The sequence below is a fragment of the Stigmatopora nigra genome, chromosome 11, assembly GCF_051989575.1.
Source record: "Stigmatopora nigra isolate UIUO_SnigA chromosome 11, RoL_Snig_1.1, whole genome shotgun sequence".
NCBI lineage: Eukaryota > Metazoa > Chordata > Actinopteri > Syngnathiformes > Syngnathidae > Stigmatopora > Stigmatopora nigra.
Window position 1 is genome coordinate 9,653,762 of NC_135518.1, and position 18,250 is coordinate 9,672,011.

The following is an 18,250-nucleotide window of genomic DNA, read 5'->3' on the forward strand; positions in this document are numbered from 1 at the left end:
GTGTCACTGGGAATCTTTTAGCCATCTCTCATTAAAAATCAAACTGAAATATTCCAAAAAAGAAATTATACATAGATAAATGGTCCCAGGGGTGCTTGAGCCTATCCCAGCTAACTCTACTTACTCTACTTAGCTACCTATACTATAACATGCAAACTCCAAACACCTGTGAAGCCGATGCACTAACCACACTTACATATATACATCATCTACTTTACATGCTTCAGGTAATTTTTATTGCCCATCTGAGACTAACACACAGTGATAAAATGATGCCCAACAGTGGGCGAAATGCAGCTATTTTCAAATGTGCTCTGAATCACAGTAATGTATTTGCTCTTGTGTTTAGGTTGACATAACTCAGTCTGTCGTTGTGTTGACATGGCTAGGGTCAACGGTTATCTGAGTGTTCCCAGCAGAAGCAGAGTGTCATAACATGTGTTATACTGAGGGCAGCATTGGAGCTATCGTTTCCTAGATTGACCTTGACGCTCAACCTTTTTTATTGTTGGCTGATGTTTTTGTGAGCAAATGAATGCTACTCCTCTCTTGCCTAGCCAATCAGAAGTGAGGTGTCGAGTCAAGACTTTATAAGCTCTTGCTTTGGAGACAAACATTTTTGTTAAGAAACTTGAAGTGAGATTTTATTTTTAAATTGGCCAGATATTCTTTTACTAATGGCACCCATTCTACTTAACTGCATGGGGAACAATCACAGTGAATATGTCAAGTAAGTTTGTTTTTCTTTTCAGTTTATAGTTAATTTATGAAAAAAAACTACTATTACAATTGAAGAAACTGATTTTAGAAACCTTACATGGCATGATGAGGGTCATTTAAAAAGTATTTTTCCATATGGAAACCTCAACAAATCTTGCAGTTTGCTATTCCTGCTGGAAATTTGATGAATATTGAGGTTCAATCTGTCACAAGATAATTGCGGGAAGTTGAAAATCATAGTTTTATAAAAAATCAGTCTACATTTAAAGTTTCACTGCTCAACATTACATTTGGTGGACTTGTTTAATATAAAAACCACTATAAAGCCTCAACAAGCCATGCTGGAAAATACATTGGACGTTTTGGATGAATGTATCCTCGGGATTTCGTCCAATAGCTTGGAACATTTTACCACATGGAGACAGATCGGTAATGACAAATTGCTTCATTACTAAGATTTTGTCATTGTATATGCCTGAAGCCTGCCAAGATTTGATAACTTCCCATAAAAACCTACAATAAAGATATTCATGAGCAGAAAACGATTCAGCGAAAATTCTGTGACTGTTTTTTGAATTGACTTCAAAACCTGAATTATTCATATTTCATTTGCTGTATTAGACAACAGGTCCAAGTACAAAATCCCTACTTGGACACCATGGAAGAGGACATTCTCTACCACTTCAGCTTGAGTACTAAGTCTCACAACCTGCCAGAGATGTTTGGTGATATTAAGGTACTACAATCAAAAAGAAGCATTTGCACACAGTTGGTATATAACAACTTCTTTTACAGTTTGTGTGTGTTGGCGGCAGTCCCAATCGAATGAAAGCCTTTGCCCAGTTCATTCACCAGGAGCTGAAACTGCCTGGAAACTCTGAAGAAGTCCAAGATATTTGCGAAGGAACAGACCGCTACTGCATGTATAAAGTGGGACCCGTGCTCTCTATAAGTGTAAGTTTTCAACTCTAACAGGTCTGATTAGAATTGTGAGGTGGCATGCAACCAGTCCATGTTATACCCATCCTGTCCAAAACATAGGATAAGCACTAAAGAAAAATGATGTCATCTCACCAAAGTCATGGGGGTGCTGGAATCTATCCGACCCATCTATGGGTAGTAGCGGACAGATTGCCAGTCATTTGGTTCAAAAAGTGGATGGAATATATTTCTATGCTGAGGAATACATTATTACTACCAGTCACTTATTTCTCGGACGGCAAACCGTTATAATGTGAGGTTGTGTAGAGAGCATAGATGAGCATTCAAATAGATGTGGTCTTTTTCTTTTAGCATGGCATGGGTGTGCCATCAATCTCCATTATGCTGCATGAGCTCATCAAATTGCTTCACCATGCCCACTGCAGGGACGTGATCCTGTTTCGTCTGGGGACATCCGGCGGAGTCGGTATGACCTTTTTCTCCTCACTTTGCAAAAGTCACTTTGAAGAAAAGTAACATTTAATTTTGTTCAGGTCTGGCACCAGGGACAGTGGTGGTAACTGAAAAAGCAGTGGACTACAGTTTCAGGCCTCAGTATGAGCAGGTAGTTCTTGGTAAAGTCATCACCCGTAGTACAGAGCTGGATGAAGGGGTGGCTAGTGAGCTTCTCCAATGCTCCAGAGAGTTGCAAAACCTTCCCACAGTGATCGGGAACACTATGTGCACCCACGATTTTTATGAAGGTACAATGATGCCGCGTTACCTTGCTGTACTAATCTCCTCTAAGACAATTGAGTGATCATCTTCTGCTCCCCAGGCCAAGGACGACTCGATGGGGCTCTGTGCTCCTTCTCCCATGAAGAAAAACTGGAGTATTTGAGAAAAGCATATGAAGCTGGAGTTAGGAACATTGAAATGGAATCCACTGTGTTTGCAGCCATGTGTCGCATATGTGACCTCAAAGGTGAATTTCAATGCAGTAATATCGATCCCTATACACTGGGACATGCTCATAATTATTTTTGTGTGCTTCTGAAAGCGGCCGTTGTCTGTGTGACGCTTCTCAACCGCTTTGATGGTGACCAGATTACATCCCCTCATGATGTTTTGGTGGAGTACCAGCAGAGACCTCAAGTCTTGGTGTCCCACTTTATCAAGAAGCGTCTGGGACTCGTCGTTTAAAGAGTTCCATCTCTTTGAATCAATGTACATAAATATGACTGAAACATGTGTACTGTATATACTGGGCATAATGTTCTTATGTGTTATTTAGACACTGCTATGATTAAGTTAAAAAATGCTAAGCACCTTGAGGTTTGTATTTGTTGTGTTACAGTTTGGCACTACTGTTAATAAGTATTTTAGAAATTGTATGTTTCTGTGTATTTAAAAAAAAACACCCTTGACATTTGATATATTGTATAATTTAAACACACTTGTAGCATAGACCCCATGTATACCTTTTACAATCACTTGGACCAAGCATGTTATGACGGTATTTCTTTCAACGTTGTATGAATAAAGTTTTCAAAACCACACAACTGTGCACGAATATTATTATCATTATTACCAGTACTTGGTTATTTGAATATTTTAAAGCTAGTCTGTATCAGCAAAGTATCAGCTAAATACTTGACGATCAGTATTCTTTACAATATACTTTAAAAGGAGTGGTAATTTAGTGATTTAAAGTATTTTCTATTATAGTGTGTAATTATATTAGTATTTTAACATGGGCAGCAATAATTTAACGTAATTTGATTGTGATGGATGTTTTGCTGCGCTGATACATAGTCTTAATTGTAATATCTCTTTTAATGAAACAGCCTCTTAATGGTCAGTCCCCTGCAATAAAATGTACAATGAAACGCCTCATAAATAAACATAAAAAAATGTTGCTGCTTCTTGACAACAAGCATGAGTGTGCAATAGCACACAACAGGCTAAGGTGCGTTCTATGTACTGACCTATGGCAACAATAAGTCTATATAACTAATTCACCCTGATACAACAAGTATTAAATCGGAGTGAATAATCAACAGATATTGGCCCAAGCTAACATAGCCAATACGTTTCAATTTATGTATGACAATGAGATGGGGAATCTGAACACAATCCCACATTTGAACACTTTGAAATGTTTATGTTTTGCATTTTGGTGGTCACTCTATTTACCTTTAAATCATGAGTGCTTAAAACTGGATTCCAGATTTGGTGTCTCGTCGTGGTGGTTTGGGGGGCTTGATATGGGCCAGGACGTCTTGGGCGTACGGTGTGTTATGCAAACCAGCAACCCTCAGAGCCTGTTCAATCCGCAATCTGGGATCGGCGACAATCTGCTCAACAGAAGAGAGGACAGTCATTTTCACACTCTGTTCAATACCCCGTAGTTTGCAAGTCTTTTTAAGCCCGCTAATTAGTCATACACTATCTCTCGTTGGTTGGAATTTTAAAGAGAAGTTTCTCCAAGTTAGAAAATCATTAGTCATTGTTGCATAAGAAGAACCACAGTCTGTACTGGTGGCCCTGAGCTCAAGGCTATTCATAACAGTCTGGGAAGGTGAGTGCAAACATGGTTTAAACCGCCAAATAGGTTATATAATGCGGCTGTGTGGGTCAGTGGTTGTTTACAGATGAAAGAAATGGTAAAACATAGATGATAAAAAAAAATCCATAAAACAGTTGGAGCCTGGAAAGAGTTGGAGTTGCCCCAAATGCTGTAGTTGCTTGAGGGGAAAAAAGAGGGCGTGTCCCGTAGAGGGCGCCAGTAGATCTTAGCTATTGCACAAAAGCTTTGGAAAAATAAAAGGCACATTGTAAATCTGTTACTTCTACTACTACTGTTATTTCATAAACTAATTAGAGAAAAGAGGATCTTAACAATTTGAAAGCACAAGACTATGCCTATGGGGAGTCATTTGTCTACACACTTTTGTTCACTTGCGAGGCATTTGTGGAATATATAAATCAAAATAAATAAATTGTATACAAAAAAAATTCCACCCAAGAAATAAATAAGTTCACCTGTGCATCAGTGTATGTGTAAAGTCCAAAAAGAGGCTTCGGTATATCAAATTCTTGGAAATTTGATTGTCGATTCCGCCAAGACTCTGTGTCTCCCATCATCCGGTCTGAATTGGGCTCTGCTACCACTGCAACCTGAGTTCATCAGAATACACATATAGTATGACATAAATTAAGTAAATAAATCCAAGATTCGGGTCACTATTACAAACAAAGAGATCATAGGGCCATAAGAATTTGAATCACTTTAAAAAATTCAGGCCATGTGTCATTTCTACATCCCTCTAAGTTTTTGTTGTTGTTGTTTTGGTCGTGTATATAGATGCAATCTCCCGTAGAACCAAATGATGGCAGTGGCGCCCCGGGACAGGTAGAAAATATTTTTCAAGTTTTATGGGTCAATCTTAGTGGCAGGTCAAGTCAAAGGGGATTGGGTATAAAAATCACATAATCATCCACCTGATTTCGGAGCGCTTCCAAACGATTGTGTCTTTCTAATTCCCCTCTCTGGCGCTCCAGATCGGCCGCCTCTCTCGCCTCCTGACGCCGCTGCAGCATCCCTGCCCGGAAAAGTACCCTGGGGAGAGAGCGGAGGGTGAAGACATTAGAGCCGCACACGCCTTCCCTTCCATCTGCCACTGCACCATAAACACGCCCCCACACACATTACACATCGCTCCTGACACAGCACACCTCTAAGCTTTGGAGCTTTTTACAAGGCTGTCAGTGTGGGCTGCTCTACTATTATCTGTTGTTATGCCCCACAGGCCTCATGAGTCCTCTTTCATTCACTGCCATGTCCAAAGTGTAAACTCTCGTTAAAAAAATGACTTGGCCAGGAGTGTCAAACTCCTTTTTGTTGTGGGTCACGTCGTAGTTACGGTTTCATTCGGAGGGCCGTTATATCTGCCAACTAGGCTGCCACAATTATATTCAATTAATGAATCAACAGCTTTCTGATAGTCGATTGTTTATAGACATTCTAGCATTGTTGATCTAGCATTGTTGATTCTTTTTTGGGGGAAAATGAAAAGGGATTATGTCTAATCGTAAAGCATAATATTGTACACAGTCTGTGAACAATATCCGGTTGTTAAAAAGGATGATGATATAACTAATATGGGAAATTTGCTAGTGTTTGAAACCAGACCTAACAATTCCTGACATACCTCTCTTTATCCTGCCTGGCCTGTTCCTCCAAGGCACCCCTTAGTTTAGCCAGCCTGTCCTGATCCCGCTGCTCCAGCTCTTGCCTCCTCCTCTGCTGCTCCCAATGAAATTTCTGGAGCTGAAGGGAAGACATTGATGGCGAAGTTTACGAACCAAGAGTGCGACAACAGCCCGAGGAACAGTGCTGGCTAATCTGACTAGCACACTGCTCTCAGCGGTCATATTGATTGCAACCATGCCAGAATCAGATAAATGTAAATAGAGCAAATTAGATGATATTTCAATGTCTGGCTGACCATTGTGCTAAATTATGAGCAATCAAATGCCTGCTAAAAGTGCTCATTAATCATAGAGTCCCTGCCCAAGGGAAAGACATAATTAAACAGTCTGACTAACCCATGATTATGTTCCCCATCAGGGGAAGTTGGTCTGGAGTAAATGTGATAATGTATTGTTGATAAAATACCTGGAAACATGTCATCCATTATAGAATCCACACAATGATATTGTGGTACCCTGTAGCTTTTTTACAATTCTAATGAAGTTGGAACATTGTGTTAAATTGTGTACATAAATAAAAAAACACAATCCCATGATTTGCAAATCATTTTCAATCCATATTAATTAGCTACACTACAAAGACATGATATTTAATGTCCAAGCTGATAGTGCTGATTGTTTTTAGCAAATAATCATTTACTTGGAATTTTACGGCTGCAGCAGCTTCCAAGAAAGCAGGGAGATATTTCATGTGTACCATTGTACATTATTATTCATCATTTAAAGTTTTGATAGTAAGTCGTGAGGTCAGAGACTAAAGATGCAGCCACTTGACCTTGGTTAAGGGTCACACTACTCGCAATTTATAAGATTTGGCATTATTAGTACAACTGTGAAAGTGTTACATTGGGGGTTCCACTGTGTATGCAAGATGCAGACATGTTCACCTTTTCTTTTTGATGTGCCCGTAGGGTGGCCTCCTTTTCGTGCTCCCTCTTTAAAATGGCCTCTGCTTCTTCCTGCTGTCGAGCAGCGATGGCCGCCTGAAGCTCAGCCACCTCCTCCTGATGTGCACGCCACTGCTGGAGCTGCAAACATATTCAGTCAGCAGCGTAAAGGACTCTATAAATCCAATTCAAAAAGGTGCCAGCTTGAAATGTGCATAAAAATCTATCCACTACATTTTATGTAGGAAAAAAAAAGATGACAAAATAGTGAAGTCAGCAGTTGTTGTAAGTCCAATGCCTAAAATAGCCTTATGTATTCACAATAGTTTTTGCACTGGATGATGTTAAAGCTAATATATTGTCTCCTAATATTAACTCAAGTTTGCCTGTTCTCCAAGCGCAAATTCCTCTCTCTCCAAGCAAGACATTGACAAACATTTTTGACATGTCTCTCTCACACAAATGCAAACACACTGCAACATTTTGCTGTGAGTGACAAGCTCGTTATGCAGCAGACTCTCTGTGGCATGCCCGCTATTCAAGTGCAGCATTGCGAACTCGCAGACAGATTCCCTGGGCTATCAAGAGGAGAGCTTTCGGAGTGGCCGCAGGAATGGACTGCAAATTAAAATGCTCCTGCGCGGATTAGCACCAGGCAGTATCATCAAGGCTTTTGCACGTGTTGAATGCCTGGAACAATCTCTTGACAAAATGCACTTGTTTTCATTGGAATTTGGGGAGAATGAACAACAATGGGAGTAGAGGGATTTCATGTATTCATTTTCCGAGCCACTTATCCTCACGAGGATCGCGGGGAGTGCTGGATCCCATCCCATCCAACTGTGGGCAGCACATGGAAGCCCATGAATTGGTTGCCAGCCAATCGCATGGTACTATGAGACAAACAACCATTCGTGCACATACTCATTCTACTGGACAATTTAGTGTTCAATCCGCCTATCATGCATGTATTGGTATGTGGGTGGAATATAGAAAAATTAAATTATAGATTTAATCAAATGGTTGGTATTAGTGTGTAATGATGTGGAACCATAGTTAATGCATCATAAAGATAGTATTTCCCTATATTTTCTATTTTGTAGTTAAATTTCTCCATGATAAGCTTTTATATTATGATTACAGTGTCACTTTAGCTTGACATTTATTTTAATATAATGATAACATTTCAAAGTTTTCATCTACATCTCTTTATATAGACTCACAAGCTCCAGAAACAGTCTTCAAAATGTAGCCATGCAAATTTGATCCTCGGTAGAGGTCAACTAATGCAGCTTTAAGATATAAATCTACCGTAAGAAGTCGTTTCTGAATGTAGTCTGCGTCTAAATTTAATTCAGAGCGCTCAATGGTAACAAAGGGGCACTGGAGAATCTAAAGTATTAGTTCTCTTTAGTGCAATATTGTATTAAATAGAGGGACGCTGGCAAGGTCCTTTCATGCAGCATTATAAAGACTGTCAGAGGAACAAAAGAATGATGCAGGTTTTTTTTTTATCAGTACGCTGCAGCTTGTTCAAAACCTTAATTGTGCGTTGACGTTTTTGCTCAAAGCGCCTTTCATAGCTCTCTATTGCATGTCTAATTGAGAGACTTTACAAATAAAAAGAAGTGAATCATTTTAGGGAGGAGCATGAAAAAAATGGCAATTGTTAACAGTGACAAAAATTCTGTCCCACGCATGCTGTGGTTACTCACACACATTCTAATAAGTCAGTCACTCAAAGTTTATGGTATTGTTAAAAGGGACAAGCATGCAATAAAAATAGGAAGTTACTGGTTTTTCCCTAAAGTCAGAAAGCATGTAAAACTGTTTAGTTTTGGTTGTAGTGTTGGCAATGTCTTTGGATTCTTCACAATGAGAGTGATTTTGCCTTTCTACAATTTCGCCTCACCATGTAAGCATGTTGCAGAAATGAGCCACACCTGCGCTTTATTTATGGTGTATAAAACCTAATCGCTCATCCAAGATTCTCATAAGTGTGAAATGCGGGGACGAAAATGAAAAACAAGGACAAAAAGATGCGCTAACAAATAATAACAAGAACAATGGCATCCTGATTACTGGGGCTGAGCCCACATCTGGTAAATGAACAAGCCCTTGGTAAAGCAACAAAAAACTACCATACTATCATCACATATGAACTCTATCTGATCCTTTCTATAAAATTGAAATAGGAGCTTGTCAGTAAGACTGCCAGCGTGAGGCAACATTGGCAACTATTGGCACTTTGAAATCAATTCCACAGGAGTTCTTCCAGGGGCGAGCCTTCCTGATGAGGTGAGAACCAAACTGCCAGAACGGCTTTCCAAAAGGATGCCAGCAGAGTCACAGAGGGGATTAGAAAAGGAAGCCGATAACTGGTACCTTGCATAGTAAATGATTGCAACAATTACTTTTCTTGACTCCAGAGCAGAGGTCCTCAAACAACCAGGCAGCAAGAACTGCCTGGCTTTTTCAATATTACCATGATTTCTTATTTGAGTGATTTGATTAAAGCCATCCCACGCGGCAGCAAAAATGAAATGCTCATTCTCAGAAGAATAACAACCATCAATCCATTTTGTATTTTGAGTTATGCCGTCTTGGCCTGGTAGATACTAAAATCTATTTTATTCAGTGGTGGCAGTTCAGTTGTGGTGAGGCACAAAATCAAAGCAAAAGATAAGGCACACTGCATTGAATTTCTCATCCAAGGTTCACATCCTATGACTTTTACTTCTTATGTGAGTCAACTTGAATATGAATAATATGTTGAAAAGTAGACAGAGCCACACATTGACTATTCATTGTGACGTCATTGGCTTCCACTGTAGATATGTATTGTAACCTCTCATTTCATCATAACTGCAGACTTACCTTATCTCTAAGGTGAAAGCAGATGTCCTGCTGATGCTGGCGGTCTCTTTGGAGCTCCAGCTCCTCCTGGTAGGCATCCCTTGCTTCTTGCAGTGTTACTAGAGCTTTAGCCAGGAGCTCATCCTGTTCTTGCTGCCACTGCTGGGTCAGGACCTTGATCTGAGTCTGGGTGAAGCGCTGCCTTGCCATTGCACGTTCATGCTCCATCTGTATGAATGGGTCGATAAACAGATACTGATTAATAATGCAATTGCAATACATGACTAAGAAGCAATTATTGTACGGACTGCCCGTTGGTCAAACAGTATTGATACATTGAAGACTGTTGAACAAGTGTGTTCAAAAGTTTCACGGTCAAAATCAGTTAAAGTGGCCTTTAAGTATTTTCGAGGAAAGAAATTGAAACATTCGTGAATGTCACTCAACAAGTGAATTGATGCTAATATACAAGACCTATAACAAAGTTTGTGATAAGAATCTTTTCTATTGGCAATTGGTCGGTGAATAATAAGAGTGACTTTTTTCCAGGATGTGAAATGTCCTGAAGAAAAGTTCATTTCTGTGTGAGGGCTGCCACACGCTATTCATCATTGTGTCAGGACTCACTGTGGCTGCATCACTTGACTGCTTTTGCGGAACAGAGGGAATGATATTCATCTTTGGGCTAATAGCAGCTAACTGATGGTGGGAAGGCATTAGACGGCTGACTGGTTTTACTGAAAATGAGTGAAGCGACAAGCCTGCCAATGGAACACAAGTACCAGAGGCGGTGAAGCAAATCATGTTTATGAATGTATAAAAGTGTCAAACTTGCACAGGATCCCACTTTCCCATTGACTAACTGGAAGTCTATTAAAAAGGGTTACAGTGAGCCCCCTGCAAAATTGTTAGTGCAGTCTTAAGAAACTAATGAGTCTACATAAGAATAGATAAGAGCCTCTGTTTTGTCCAATTTTTTGGTTTTGACTTTGAACAGTTCAATGTTATTGTACTATAATGTGTATGACATTACTGAATGATGTAAAAAAGAAAATAATAATAATAATCTTTATAAAATATCGTTCAAAGTGAGGTGTCAACAAGGCTGCTGTTGGTGAAGTCATGTCTCAAGAACGACTGTGCCATGCAATGAGGGAAGTTAAAAATGGCTCCCCAGATGAAGTCGAACAAGGTGGTTAGTCTCACTTCTGATGTGGAACATTACAAGGAAATTACTCCGCAATCCGGTCACTGCTCAGGACGTCTACTTGTCACGAGGGTGCAAATAAGGGCATTTGATGAAAATGTATTATGGTGAACAATTTCCGAGCATAAGGCAAGCGCCAGTCACCAAAAAAGTTGTGAAGATGAGCTCAAAAGTCACATATTGCATTAAGTCAGTTACCAATTAAATGCCAGTGTTAATTACATTACAATATGTTCATATTTTCAAATTGACCTGCTCTGGCTAATTCCGTGATTCTATTTTTATCTGGTTATAATCCTCTGACGTATATTAAGAAAAAAAGTAGATGACCAGATAATAAGCAATTTATATGGATTAACCATTGTGCACAAAAACATCGAAATTACAACTGATGGCACGACACATGATGGTGTCATGCATGCCTATCAAGAAGATAAATTGCCATTTGCTTCCTCGCAGCTTCCTCCGGGCTGATTTCTGTGTCTAAATGTAGCATCCAGGCGAATGTGACATGGGGAGGTCTCAGGGTGTGAGAGAGAGGGAAGAGGGGATGACTGTTGTCATGGTGATGTTAAGCAATGATGTAAGTGATTTTTCCATTACCCTGTAAAATCCTGCAGTATGGCTGGCTGGGACCAACCATCATTTTAAATGACAAAAACATTGATGTGAACCTTATCCAATGAAAGCTTTAACAATTCTACCTTCATTAATAGTATAATTAATCTATTGTGGTGGTTGTGTTGCATAATGCTGAACATTTTTTACCATGATTTTGCCCTTTAGTTATATATCTAAAAAGCAAAACACCCTTTGGACCTGCTCTAATTAAAGTATGCCTGTGTACCAAATGTTGTGAGAATGTTATGTATATTGCAGATGATGGATTCCCAAACTGGTGTGTGTATATCCCTGGGGCTGCATGACATTAAAAGTGTAATTGCTTTAGCAATTAAAAGATTTTCCACAAAAATTAAACAGCTAAATATGGCCATTTTATCAAGATAGACTTGCTACATTAATTAGCTGCATGAAGATGAGAACATTTAAAATTGCAGGCGTTCTACTTTCAATTATTGGGCAACTTTTTAGCATTCACATCAAACTTTGATCTAGAGTTTTATAGTTTCATTCACTAAGCATGAAGCATTAAATTGATTAAAATATAGTTTTTTTTTTTGGATGACATGAATAGGGATAAGGTTGTGGGACCCCTGTGTCAGAGGTTGCTTATTACCAGATCTTGTTTAACTTTTCTTGGGAAGATACGTTGAAGCATATGCATGCAGAGTACTCGGTTGTTGGGTATGTCTTGGGTGTACTGAGATGAGGTGAAATTGAAGCGTAGGTAGTCGTCCGGACACAAGCCACAATATCTGGAAAAGGTAGATGTCAGACAGATGAATACAATTACAGTTGTCGTTTTTTGTTGCACTAATCAATATCTACTTTGTATGGTGAAATAAAACATCAGGCTCACTTGTCTGTTTTCTTTAAGTGCTCTTCAAGACATTGAACTCGGGAGAGATGGATTTCTGATGATGAGCGAAAGGCCTGAATTAATGATTCCTTCAGCTCTGGATAAGGGCAGTCTGATTCCAGAACCTCCATGGGAATGTTGTCTTTTACCAAGCTATCTAGTGTTGGCAAATGTTTCTAGAGTGGACATTGATGGTACTTTTTTTTAGGATATGCATACTTGTTTTGGTTGGATTGATAAGAAACATACCTCCAAATCAAGTTCAGTTATTTCCTTTTCTAGATCGCAGTACTCCGCTTGTAGTTTCACTGTTATGATGTCTTGTTGATCTTTTACAAAATGGACCTAAAAAAAGAAGTTAAATATGGAGGTTATACAATATAATTGTTAGCTAATGAGAGATTGGTTTTAGTTCCTCTATTTCAGCAATAGCAAATCCATAGGTGCACAATTCAGTCAGTAGAAAATGAAAAACTGTGGAAAACAAAGACTGTGGTGGTATTTTGTCTGAAAAAGACAAATCGAGCTACTAGCAGCAATGAGGCAAAAATCCAATGAAAAATGGTTTTCTATTAACATCATAACATGTACTGTAAATCAATATGGCTTGCTTGCAGAATTGGTTTACGTCCTTGTGGAAACATTTTATGTGGCTTTTGGGAATTTTGCCAATAAAAAATTTCAAGTGAAGTATAATATTTTAGATGTTGAAGATCACTGTATTGCGAGGAGTAAGTCAGTTGATTATTGTTAGATTTTATTTGCGACATACTTTCCAAATTGCATCCAGCAGATTAAGTTTAAATACATATAATATAGAAATACTTCATTTTTAAGTAAAAGGCAAGCACCTGATTTTTCACTTGTTCCCAGTTTGACAGACGGGTGCTGTTTTCTTGATTTTGTTCTTGCTCCAACCTGAAGCCCAAGTCCTCTTTTAGCTGATGAAGTGGCTGCACAGTTCCCAGTATGAATGCGACACGGTCCCTTTGAAGGAGCACCTCTAAACACAAGATGAATAAGGACTCTTCCAAGTACTGTCTGAGTATGTCTGTAAAACGCTTTTATTGCTTACCATATTCTTTGAGGGAAAAGATGGCGGTGTCTTCTATGCCGTTTGGCCTGATGTTCTCCATAAAATTTTGCATTTCACTCTCAGCTTTAGCTCTGTTTGCCAAGTGAATAAAGCATAATGAAATATGAGTATGAAATGTGTGGTTAATTTGCCTGACTTTGTTGCGGGCAGTGTGGGATCAATTCCCGGGCAGTAGCAGAAATGACTTTAAATGCAAATGGGTGTCTGTCTCTGTGTATGCCCTATGACTAGCTGGAGACCAGTTGATGGTGTAGTTCCCCCACTGGGAGTCAGCTGGGATAGGCTCCAGCGCCCCGTGACCTTGACCAGCATAAGCAGTGTAGGAATAAGTACGAACTGGGGCAGTGCTGTGGAATGATATAGTCTGACTTCCTTTTTTCTGTCCTTCTTTCACTTAATGCATGTTGATTCTTGCCAGTCGGTTCGCTGCACTTATGTTTCTCGCTCCATGCTGTGTGTGCAATACATGTATTATTAAAGATTGCACTGCGCGTCAAGCAACCTGACACATACCCCATTCACATACTCTGACATTGAAAGCACTACTGCCATCCATGGTTTTGGATCTGCAATTGCACTGTTATTGTACTTCAAAATAAATTAAGCATGGCCCCTGAAATCAACCTCTTGTCAACCTATTGCATTGCAACATCCCACAAGAGGCACCCATGTAACTATTTGAGAAGAACTGACATAGGCTGTTAAGATAATAAAATGAAAAACTATTAAAACAATATCAACAAAACCTCTTAACTCTTTTCATCCAGACACTCTTGAGTGTAATTATTTTCCGGGGTGCCCGTGATTACTCGTAATGTCATTTCAAAAGAGGGGCTGGATAGAACAAGGTCCATAGTGCAGCTAAAAGCTGTAATTTTCTCCCTAAAAAGTAAAGATGGATGGACTTTATGTGTTTCTATTTTACTACTACTACTTTACTGAACTATTTTTTCTATAGTCTTATTAGAAACATGAAATTGGGTCCATGACAACCTAGCGCTGATGTTTTAAACCAATGGTCCGATTTTATAAATTACCACAGTTTAACACTAGCATATTTAACAGTGTACTTTAAAAAAAATGTGGATAAGTGTACAAGAAATAAGCCAACATCATCAACTCATCATTGTGACTCAGGCCATTATTGAGCCTCGTCCTTTTGTACAATGCATCATTAACCTTGGGTAGCTCAGACATTACGCTGGCAAACAGACTGCACCCTGGGGCTCCTGCTGCCTTTCTCACTTCACAAAGTATTGTGTTTTTTTAGTCTCCATTTAATGTATTCTCTACCCTTCCAAAGCTCTATTCCACTCATTCTCTCCCACAGAGACCCTAATTCATTGTCAACATGCTAGAATTTTCTCTCCTGTCATTTTGGTTCTCTCTTCCTTTTCCCATTTTAGCACCTTTTCCTGGTTAGACAGACACCCATTGGGGCTCAGTGGGGCTTAGGTGGAATGACTGTTTAGTGTAATAGCGGAATCAAAAGATTGCTGCTGATAATGACTAGGAGTAATAGGGCTCTCTTACTCTGCTTTTTGCAGCCTAGGGCACTCTCTGCTCCACACCTGCCTGTGCTGTCGTAATATGTCGCCCTCCTTAATTCCTTTGGCTACACATCGGGTCTTCTTAACCTGTAAGAGAAAGAAGAATAAAGCACAACTTCAAAACTCTACGATTACTGGTCAAATTTACTAACGGTGTCAGACTTTGGATGCTTGACTAAGAAGCCATTGGTAACTTTCACAGTGCTCAATCCATTGGGTTCTTGCAAAATACTATGACCTGTGTTGGAAATACCCAAGTTAAGAAAACTTGACATGCAGTTATAGAGGTCCTGCAATATAATACATTCTAAAATCAGTCCACTTTCCTTATTAGACACTATCTGTTGCTGTAGTACATATGACTACACCGGCAGCAGCTTTTGGGGTTGAATGTTTTTACTGCCTTAAATTTCCATGTTTTCATTCCAACCAAACTAAGACACATTGGATTTCAATTAAATATATTACTGTGAAAGACAGAATGTTGTCAAGAGGAATAACGGTCATGAAAATGCCATTGCTCTCTTTCTTGAGGGCAGAAATGCTGCTGAAGGCGACAAATGGTGATTTATTTACCCTCCATCATGTCACCTATGGGAGACGTCTGTGGAAAGATGGGCTTGTTACTCTGCCAGGAGCAAAACATGCAAATGTCTTATCTGGGTTATGCAGTGAGTGAGGTTGGATGGGTGCAAAGGCAACTTTAAGGATACTTTGGAGGAAAGAAGAAAGAAAAAAAAGGTCTCCAACGATAGTTAAGCAATTAAAACACTGCAGGTTGAACAGCTTAATCTGCTTGGCCACAAGCACATGCATTTCCCTGTGCTGCAAGTCAAACTTCAAACACTTTTATAACAGACCCCAAGGCCGCCTGATGAATATTAATCAAACTAATCACTATTGTGTGAGCTAGTGATATTGCTCATCTCTTTCAATGTTTAACTATTACGTAATGTCCGTTTAAATCCCTCACTAATAACAATAATAATGGAAAATTGTAGGTTTTGCAACCGGCCTAGAGATATGCCTCTTTTTTAATCACTCCAATGGCACACTGCATTTAAATGCGACACAGATAGGAAAAATGACTTTTTAATAGTATACAAATAACTCTCGAGAGTGTATGCCTACCCATCTAGTGTGAAATTAAACAAGCAAATTCCTATACTTAAAATGTGACTGAGAGAGCCGTTCATTTCGTCCCACTGCTTGAACACTGTGGGGCTGATATAAAGTATAACCACCACCACCACATTTTCTCCACTACTGAAATGTGGGAGAAGTTCCAAAAGCCCTTTCAAAGAACAGCTCCATATAATGATCATGTTTTGTTCGATTCCTGGATTATTGTCTATTTACAGCGTATTTACATTTATTGACTATTTTGCTATAGTCACTGTGAATGTTATCCATAAATACAAGTGCTTACCTTTTTCCCTATCAAAGCAGTTTGTAGCCGTTTAGCATCAACCAGGGCTTGCACTTTTTCATATTCCGTGGCTTTGCAGGACAGGTCATTTTTCAATCGTGCTGTCAACTTGTCTAGATTCAAGGAAGCAAATTACATCTGTCAGTACCAAAGTGACAAGGGAAGTTAGAACAATTTCTATTATTCTAGATAGGTTAAATTCAATGAATAATGCAGGTCTTCTTTCTCCCAACTACTTTTTTCAAAATAGATCATTTTATTAGGCACTTGAGAATTTCCAGGCAAAGGGTTTTTCATTTATGTTTATTGCGTTAAGTTCATGGCGTATCTGTTCTTTATTATTGGTTTACGGACCATGGAGACACTGAAAAGTCTCCACATCTTTGTTCAAATGACCAAGAATGTTGCAAACTCCATGAACATGAACAACAAGAAAAAATCCATTAGATGGTTGAAAAAAATAGACAACTGAGATAGTGGGAGTGTGCACAGCTACAGTTTACATTTAAATTGAATTTTTTTATGTTAACTGCTGGACATCAACAAAATGTAGACATTTATAATGGGACTTGTTTTTTGTCCTTGTGCATACGTGCACATGTCTGACTGATGCTTCTACGTGATTTCCCGGGTGTGATTTTATGAAACCGCAATTGATTGACAGTGTGAGATGAGATGAAATATTGAAATTAAAACATCTTGCACAACTTTAGAAGCTGCACTGTATAAGGGTTCCGTGAAGAGTTCAAAACTGATTCGTATTTGATGAGTTATTTTTTTGCTGAGACCAGTAAAAGGAGACAAAGTCTACGGTTCAAATGAGACACTGCAGGAAAGATTGCCCGGCAGGCGGAGTAAAGTAGCAGTGTCAAGACATGAGTGTTTGCAGTTAAGATGAGTGTCATCAAGGCAGGTGAACAAACAAGCTGTGTTGGACAAAAACATCAAAGCCATGTTAGGACATTCAGTGGAATTCCTCATATCATAGAAACCTCCATGTCAAATTTCAGGCTAATTCCACTCACTTACCCAAATCTTCTGGTTTGTAGGTAGTGATAAATGCATGTTGACTTCCTAAATTCTTTACCCAGGTGTTGGTTGTGAACGTCATGTCAAATGACCTTTTCTTAAAAAAATAAGACAAAAAAACAGGGTTACATTATAGATTTTTTTTAAACATTTGAATAGCTTATCTGTGCCTACAATGTAATACTCTACACCCACAATTTAGTGATAGGTACCCACATTTTTGCAATCTGGCTGCCCATGACAAACAGGATTGTTTTGAAGTGCCTTAGCAGCCTTAATAGATAAAACAATTTGTGTTTCTATCCATCCATGTTGCTAGAGATTGTAGCACTGTTTGTAATAGGAGTCTAGAAATTCAAAACAAAACAAAAAAACTATTTGATGACGACCAATCGACTAACCAAACTAAACTAGCCAAACTATCTAAACTTTACCCACAGTTAAGTAATCTGTGAGCACTTATTACTAAACTGTGGAGTTTAGTTTGGTGATATGGTACATATTAGTAATATGTGGGTACAGTTTATGGGTTCCCCCCCAATCCAGTCATTTTGGTAAATCATGCCGAAAAAGTTTGAAGATCATTGCAAAATTACACGTATAATAAAAACGCAGCCTTAATAATAACCGGGCACACTAATATTTAGTGTAATAAGTGACAAATAAACGTTTTACCTATGCTTTTCGTCCGCCTCTCTGCTGGCTTCGGCTGTATCAGTTGACAAAAACGTAACCAAGGTAACTGACGTCTATGTCTCCAATTGGTCCATTCAACAATTCCAACCTTCTGGTTACGCCCC

General features: G+C 39.0%; 2 protein-coding genes across 3 annotated transcripts; one reads left to right on the top strand and one right to left on the bottom strand.

The window, feature by feature from the left end:
- The first annotated feature begins 562 nt into the window (after positions 1-562).
- upp2 (uridine phosphorylase 2) lies at positions 563-3,203 on the top strand. Its single transcript, XM_077728471.1, has 7 exons — positions 563-730; positions 1,342-1,456; positions 1,516-1,674; positions 2,014-2,128; positions 2,196-2,405; positions 2,480-2,626; positions 2,702-3,203. The coding sequence occupies exons 1-7, from the start codon at positions 678-680 to the stop codon at positions 2,842-2,844; spliced, it is 942 nt and encodes a 313-aa protein (XP_077584597.1). The 5' UTR covers positions 563-677; the 3' UTR covers positions 2,845-3,203.
- A 640-nt stretch (positions 3,204-3,843) lies between these two features.
- Positions 3,844-18,177, bottom strand: LOC144204464 (coiled-coil domain-containing protein 148-like). 2 transcript variants are annotated; one of them, XM_077728469.1, is made up of 15 exons: positions 18,126-18,177; positions 17,451-17,547; positions 16,422-16,534; positions 14,976-15,079; positions 13,422-13,513; positions 13,198-13,349; positions 12,596-12,691; positions 12,347-12,522; positions 12,104-12,242; positions 9,681-9,887; positions 6,804-6,944; positions 5,856-5,974; positions 5,146-5,263; positions 4,687-4,821; positions 3,844-3,998 (listed from the first exon to the last, which is right to left on the bottom strand). In XM_077728469.1, exons 2-15 carry the CDS (start codon positions 17,530-17,532, stop codon positions 3,855-3,857), a joined length of 1,818 nt encoding a protein of 605 aa, XP_077584595.1. In that variant the 5' UTR covers positions 17,533-17,547; positions 18,126-18,177; the 3' UTR covers positions 3,844-3,854. The 2 variants fall into 2 exon arrangements, with proteins under 2 accessions (XP_077584595.1, XP_077584596.1); XM_077728470.1 differs by lacking the exon at positions 18,126-18,177 and adding an exon at positions 17,667-17,772.
- Positions 18,178-18,250: the final 73 nt, after the last annotated feature.

Coding starts and splice junctions, on each gene's coding strand:
- LOC144204464 (XM_077728469.1), bottom strand. CDS start 17,532: ATGACGTTCACAACCAACACCTGGGTAAAGAATTTAGGAAGTCAACAT. Junction 13,350..13,421: donor CTTTTCCCTCAAAGAATATG/GTAAGCAATAAA, acceptor TCTTGTGTTTAG/AGGTGCTCCTTCAAAGGGAC. Junction 12,523..12,595: donor TAACTGAACTTGATTTGGAG/GTATGTTTCTTA, acceptor TGTCCACTCTAG/AAACATTTGCCAACACTAGA.
- upp2 (XM_077728471.1), top strand. CDS start 678: ATGGCACCCATTCTACTTAACTGCATGGGGAACAATCACAGTGAATAT. Junction 2,129..2,195: donor GGGGACATCCGGCGGAGTCG/GTATGACCTTTT, acceptor AATTTTGTTCAG/GTCTGGCACCAGGGACAGTG. Junction 2,627..2,701: donor TCGCATATGTGACCTCAAAG/GTGAATTTCAAT, acceptor TGCTTCTGAAAG/CGGCCGTTGTCTGTGTGACG.